General features: G+C 29.1%; 1 protein-coding gene across 1 annotated transcript; it reads right to left on the minus strand.

The window, feature by feature from the left end:
* Positions 1-344: 344 nt before the first annotated feature.
* On the minus strand, positions 345-1,040 carry LOC114343013 (uncharacterized). The gene has a single exon (XM_028293823.1). The coding sequence runs from the start codon at positions 1,038-1,040 to the stop codon at positions 345-347; it is 696 nt and encodes a 231-aa protein (XP_028149624.1).
* Between the last annotated feature and the right edge of the window lie 5,651 nt (positions 1,041-6,691).

Below are 6,691 nucleotides of genomic sequence, written 5' to 3' on the forward strand. Positions count from 1 at the left end.
TGATCATATTTTTCTTTATCAATCTGAATGTTTATTAAACAATAGCCTTGAATATTAGCTGATAATGACATAGATGCCATAGAAACTTGGACCCCTTGTATTGGAAAAATTTTAAGCTTATTTTCAATAGCGAATTCATGATCTAAAAAAGTATCTGAGCTTCCAGTGTCTATTAAAGCGTTGGCATCAATTTGGTTAACTGCTACTTTGGCTATACATTTTGAAAGCGATTGAGGTTTTTCCATTGAAGAAGCGATTCGCATTGTAGATACATAAGTTGATCTCGTTTGACTTTTCTTTGATTGCATGCACATTTTAAACCAGTGTCTAATTTTATGACAGTTTTAGCAAATCGCAGCCCTTGCTGGACATACAGATCGAGGATGTCTTGGATGTCCACAAAAATAACAAGTCTGACCAGGTTTTGCTTGAACAGAAGCTAAAGTAGTTTGTTCTGAATTTGGATGACTACAAGATGCTATATTATTTAATGATGCATTATATGTATCAGATTGTTTTTGAGAATCTTCTAAAGATCTAGATTTAGATAATGCTTCGTCCAAAGATAAAGAACTAAACTCTAGTAATCTTTGACATATATTAGATTGAACGAGACCATTAAGAAAAGTATCACGAATATAGTCATTTTTATTTTCTTCTGAAGAAACTGCTTTAAAATTACAATTTTTAGCCAAAAGCTTTAACTGTTGTGCATACCGATCTATAGATTCGTTTATTTGTTGTTTTGTTGTAGCTAGAATGTGTCTTGCGTAAATCTCATTTGTAGGTTTAATATACAATTCTTCCAAAATTTTGATAGCAGAAATGTATGTTTTTGCTTCGCTTATGTAATCATATACTGAATGTGAGACAAAATTAATTAAGAGCATGTACTTGTCTTTATCTTCTAGCGATTTCTCTGTAGATTTATTGCTTTCCAAAGAATTCTTAAATGTTTTGTACCAGTGTTTAAATTCTTTGGCGGCAGTTTGGGAGTTTGGATCAGCCTCTAGTTTATCAGGTCTAAAGTACTTCTCCATTGTATATTTGGTATATTTATGTGAATAAAATTGTAGTAAAAATGCCTTTTAAAAAATCAGGCTTTTATTCACATAATACTTGACAGTAGAATTAATTTGAATGACAAAACAATTAATCAATAAAATAAACAATGACAAAAGAATACTAAGTTATACTACAGTCAGTTGTTTTTATTATTGATATTTATTGAGTATATACAGTAGAAAAAATGAAAGAATACCCATGAACGAACATAAAAAACACGCTGTATTTTCCTGTCACCGTGTCACACAAAAAATTGGCCAGCACAGGTACATGTAATAATTATTATTACATGTACTTGCGCTGGGCAATTTTCTTTGCGACATGATGACAGGAAAATACAGCGTGTTTTATATGTTCGTTCATGGGTATTCTTTCATTTTTCCGACTGTAGATACATTTTCATCGATTTTGTGTTAAATTTTGTATGATGAACTTGAATTAATCATTTCTGTGTGGTAAATGATACATAAATGATTTTTTTAATAAATAATGATTAAGTAATGTTGACATATGTTGATATAAGAGCTTTACGACAAACATTGCTATAAGCAAGTGTCATATATTTAACGAACCGACCTGATGAGTCGAGATAAGGAATTTTGAGAAAAATTGTATAGATAGGAGAAAGAACTAACAGTATTATAAGCTAAATATTATGAGGCAATTTGAGACAATAAGAAACCCACTGCTCTTGTCAAATTAAGAAGGTACTAAGTGATTTATAGAAGCTTGAAAGCTTATCAGAGACCCATTCTGTGTCTATTTTATTCATGAATATTCATGATTAAACAATGCATTTAAAACAAGGGATTGAAGTCGTGAAATATGTAGAAGAATTTGATCTATGCAACGAAGTTATACCCACTTTTATTTAAATAAAATATAAAGGTTTCGTGGCTAGTATATGACATGATTATTATGAGAGAAATATGTAGAAGAATTTGAACCATATATCCGAGTGAAACCACTTTGATTAGTCGAACATAGGCATTGGAGGATAGGTAAAAGAAGTGATTATTATAATGTGATATGAAATAAAATGATAAATGATACAGTTTGTTATATGAAATATGTATATGAAGATGAATTATGTACACGGTAGAAGTGGTGAAGAAAAATGAAGAAATATATAGTTGTAGTAGGTACCAGACAAGAAGAAAAAGAGAAAAAAAAAAGAGAATTTTTATTAAAATATGTGGGAAAGATGAAAGAAGATACATAAAAATTGTAAGAAAACAAGCAAAATTAAGAAGACACTAATCAAATAAGTAGCTAACCATTCAACTAAATCTAAGAATTAGGTTTGTATTTTTTTTTTGAAATCTCTAACTAAAGTAACGTAAATAATTATAACTAACTTAAAAATTTTAAATGTAGATCATGAATTCAGGTTAAATTTTCGCGAGATATATTGGGAGTATTTGAATATAAATAGACAATATCTTACAGTAATTGTTAAAAAAAAGGATACATAAAAGAAATTTTCTTTAAACTTTATATGATAAGAGACATTTATCAATATTTATTCTAGCAAAAGACATTCATTTTTTATTTTTAAAAATTATAAAAGAAGGGACGAATAGTAATTAATTCGTAGACTTAAATAGGAATTAATAAAGTAACTTTAAATTTTTACTAAGAAGAAGTTTATAGTACATTCTTTCACGGTTTTTGCTCTAAATTTTAAAGAACCGCTTGGATTGACATGAAATTTGGCATACGCATGGCTTACATGTCAAAGAAAAAAAGTGATATTGTGCCGATGTGTGCTTTTGCCCCCCTGGGGTGACTTTCACCCCCTCTTGAGGGTGAAAAAATATAAGTCCACAATAAGTCCGGAAATGGATGAACTGACTAATTTTAAGTAACTTTTGTTCTACAGAGCTTTTTCGCCAAGTCAACACTTTTCGAGTTATTTGCGAGTGGATATGTTCATTTTTTAACAAAATAACTACATTTTTTGACGGTTTTTCGCAAATAACTCAAAAAGTAAGTATTTTGTCGAAAAAACGTTTTTAGCAAAAATATGGCCTGTAAAAAAGTAAAAAAATGGTGTATGCGTTAGGCCTCTGGACCTCGTAAAACCAGAGTTATAGCCAATGACAAATAGATTCACATTCACCAAATTTCAAATAGAATAATTCGAAGTGAAATATCCAAAAAATTAAGCACTTTTTGGGGAAAATCCATTTTAACTTTTTTGAAGTGTTTAAAAAGAGCTTTACTGTTTTTATAAAAAGTTTTTATCATTAAATTTAAGCAAGTTACTCTCAAAATAAAGTTGGTCCCTTTTGTTTTGGCAAAAAAAATCGGTAAGACCACCCCCTAATTAGCAACTTAAATGAAATAAATCGTTACCGCTCCACAAATTATTTTACTTATATGGTGTTTTTATAATCTGTAAGTTTCATCGATTCAAAGTGCTTATTTTTGAAAAAAGGTTTTAAAGTGAAATTTCTAAAAATTTTAATTTTGAAAAATATGATTTTTTTCAAAATAACTTAAAAATTGTTAGAGATACCAAAAATCTCGAAAAACAAAAAAGTCAGCATTGCTTTTCAGAATATCATGTATTTTTTTATTTTTCTGTTAGAGAAAAATTGATTAGTGTTTCTAAATCTAAATTTGCATACATTTGTGATCAGTGAATCGTTGAACCCCTTTTAACTACAGCCCTTTCAAAAATAAGGACTTTGAACCGATGAAACTTACAGATCATATAAACAATACATACACGAGTCAAGAAACTTATGAAGTCGTAACGATTAAGTTCATTTGAGATACTAATTATGGGGTGATTTTCCCGATTTTTTTACCAAAAAAAGGGGTTGACTTTATTTTGAGCGTAACTTGTTTACTTTTGATGCTAGAATTTTTTTTATAAAACAAAAATGAAGGTTTTTTTAAACACTTTAAATAAGTTGTAATAAGTTTTCCCCGAAACGTGCTTCATTTTTGGTTATTTCACATTAAAGTATTCCATTTGGAATTTTACGAATATGAACCTATTTTTAATTAGCTATAACTCTGCTTCTACTAGGTATACAGAGGTGATATATACACCATTTTTTTAATTTTTTACAGGCTATAATTTTGTTAAGAATGTTTTTTCGACAAAATACTTACTATTTGATTTATTTGCAAAAAACCGTCTAAAAGCGTGGTTATTTTGTTAAAAAAATGCACATATTTACTGGCAAATAACTCAAAAAATATTGACTAGTGAAAAAACTCCATAGAACAAAAGTTACTTAGAGTTAGTCAGTTTATCTATTTCCGGATTTACTTTGGACAAATATTTTAACCCCCAATAGGGGGTGAAAACCACCCCCGGGGCAAAAGCACATATCGGCACAATATCACTTTTTTCTTTGACTTGTTAGCTATGTGTATACCAAATTTCATGTCAATCCAAGCGGTTCTTTAAAATTTAGAGGTTTTGCAATATTTTACCATTAAATAACGGACTATTAGGCAATATTAAGTTCAGTTAAATTTTGAAATATTATTAGGTAGATTCAAAATATTATATAATTATTCACTGCTTATAGGACGTAAAGTGTAGTAGTAAAAAACTATGTTAAAAATTAGGATAAGTTTTATTCATTGTTTTACGAAAGAAAGTTAATTAGTAAAAGAAAAAAAAAAAAGACTAAAAGACACGAAGGAAAAGTACGTGATTTAGTGACAATTATAAACAATTATTTCTAGTTTTATAAAATACAAGTTTAGTATAGGGAAAGTATGAACTTTTGTGTATAATAGGATTATTGTTAAGTTAAGTGTCATATAGCAGCTGATATAGGACCTTAAATTTATTAAGTGATAGAAGGTCTATCTCCTAAAGGGCGATGATGGATATATCTCATTTTAAAACACGGAGAGAAATATGTAGTTTTAACAAAGCAGAGAGATGTAATATAATTAGGACAATCTATATAAAATATGTTTTAAGTTTTAAATAACTTTATCAAAATATAATAATAGGGTATTAGCTTGATACGAAGACACTGACATTTGACCGTGAATTAGAAACGTGATGTATTAATATTATGTCGGGTATAAATGCAATGTATGTGAATTTAGTATTAGGGTTATTGTTAGATACTTAAGTTGTAGAAATGTATTGGTATAGATAATGTGATGTTATTATAAATAACCTATGTTTGAATCACCGTTTGTTCGATGTAAATATAATGTTAGCTAAACAACTAAGTTTTAATTATTCTGGACCAGAAAGGCATTATGGACAACTTATTTACGACAGGTTCCATCAAGACATTAATAAGATGGAGAGACGTTACCAAGAAAGATGGGATTAATGAATGATGGATGATTACTGCTGGGGACCTTGAAGAAGGACTCGCTCATAAAAATCCACAAAAGGAAAACTCCAGAACGTAGTTTTCACGAAATACGAGAATGATTTTATTAAAAAAAAGAACGATTGTCCAAGTTAGATTTAACTGCATTGCATTTTTTATGAATAACTCAATTTTGTCGTATAGTTTTGTTTTAGTTATAGATTTAATAAATAATTTCAGTAGGTATTTTTGTCAGTTTCTATGAAAAATTGAAAATACATTTTCCTTTAAAATCCGACGAAAAGGAAAACTAAGCACAGATTCGTGATGATCACCCAACATTTACTACAGGACAACTATTAAACCTAAATAGTTTTTCGTGAAAAAATGTTTGTGTAATTTATTGAATATTTTTCATAATATTTTACAATAATATTTTTAAATACATAAATTTTAATTTTATTTATATTTAAGATCACCAGTTTTTATTTGATCACCAGTATTATGAAATAATCAAATCAATTTATAATTTTGGCTATTGTACACATTTCCGACCATCTAAAATAAAATCTCTGCAGATATTTCTGCGCCACTGCTGGCACGTAAAGTGTGGTTTCACCAGGTGAGACCCAAACAAAGGCATGCAGAAGGTCAGGCAACCGCGTACTTACTGAGACAACCCTTACTGGCTCACGGTTACACTTGTCCCCAAGGGAGGTAACGAAATTAATAATTATTACGAAGTCGGACCTACGATACGTAACTTTTTGCGGAAACAGAGGTATGCTTTTATATTAACTGCAGAAAACAAGATTGTTTAACTTTCTGCGGATGGTAATTGAAGTTTTGAGGGAGAGTCGAAAATAAAAAGATAGTTTCTTAAAAAGAAACTATTATATATGAACCAACGGAATGATTTTGTTTTGGATATTTTCTTGAATGTAAGAAGTCTACAGGAAATTGTAAAATCTTTTGTCGGGAATAGACTTGTCTAAAAACCATATTTATTCTTACTTTAAAAATAACATCTTTATTGTGTAAATACCTTAATAATTGATAGATAATTGGAAATTGTACTCAACCAAGAAGATTTAAATATTTTAAATTAATTTACTGACTGAAACATCATCTTTAATAAAAGACAGATTATAAAAACATTCCATTCTATTAAAGCGAAGACTAACATGACAGAACGGAGTTGACAACTGACAAATAAATTGTATCACGAGTTAAGCTCATATAATATTTATATATATCTACGGTTAAGCTAGTTATTGTAGTCCGGGAACCGAAGCTTTTCACTACGCAATTTTTACAGAACG

This window comes from Diabrotica virgifera, chromosome 5, assembly GCF_917563875.1.
Source record: "Diabrotica virgifera virgifera chromosome 5, PGI_DIABVI_V3a".
Taxonomy (NCBI): Eukaryota; Metazoa; Arthropoda; class Insecta; order Coleoptera; family Chrysomelidae; genus Diabrotica; species Diabrotica virgifera.

Coding starts and splice junctions, on each gene's coding strand:
- LOC114343013 (XM_028293823.1), bottom strand. CDS start 1,040: ATGGAGAAGTACTTTAGACCTGATAAACTAGAGGCTGATCCAAACTCC.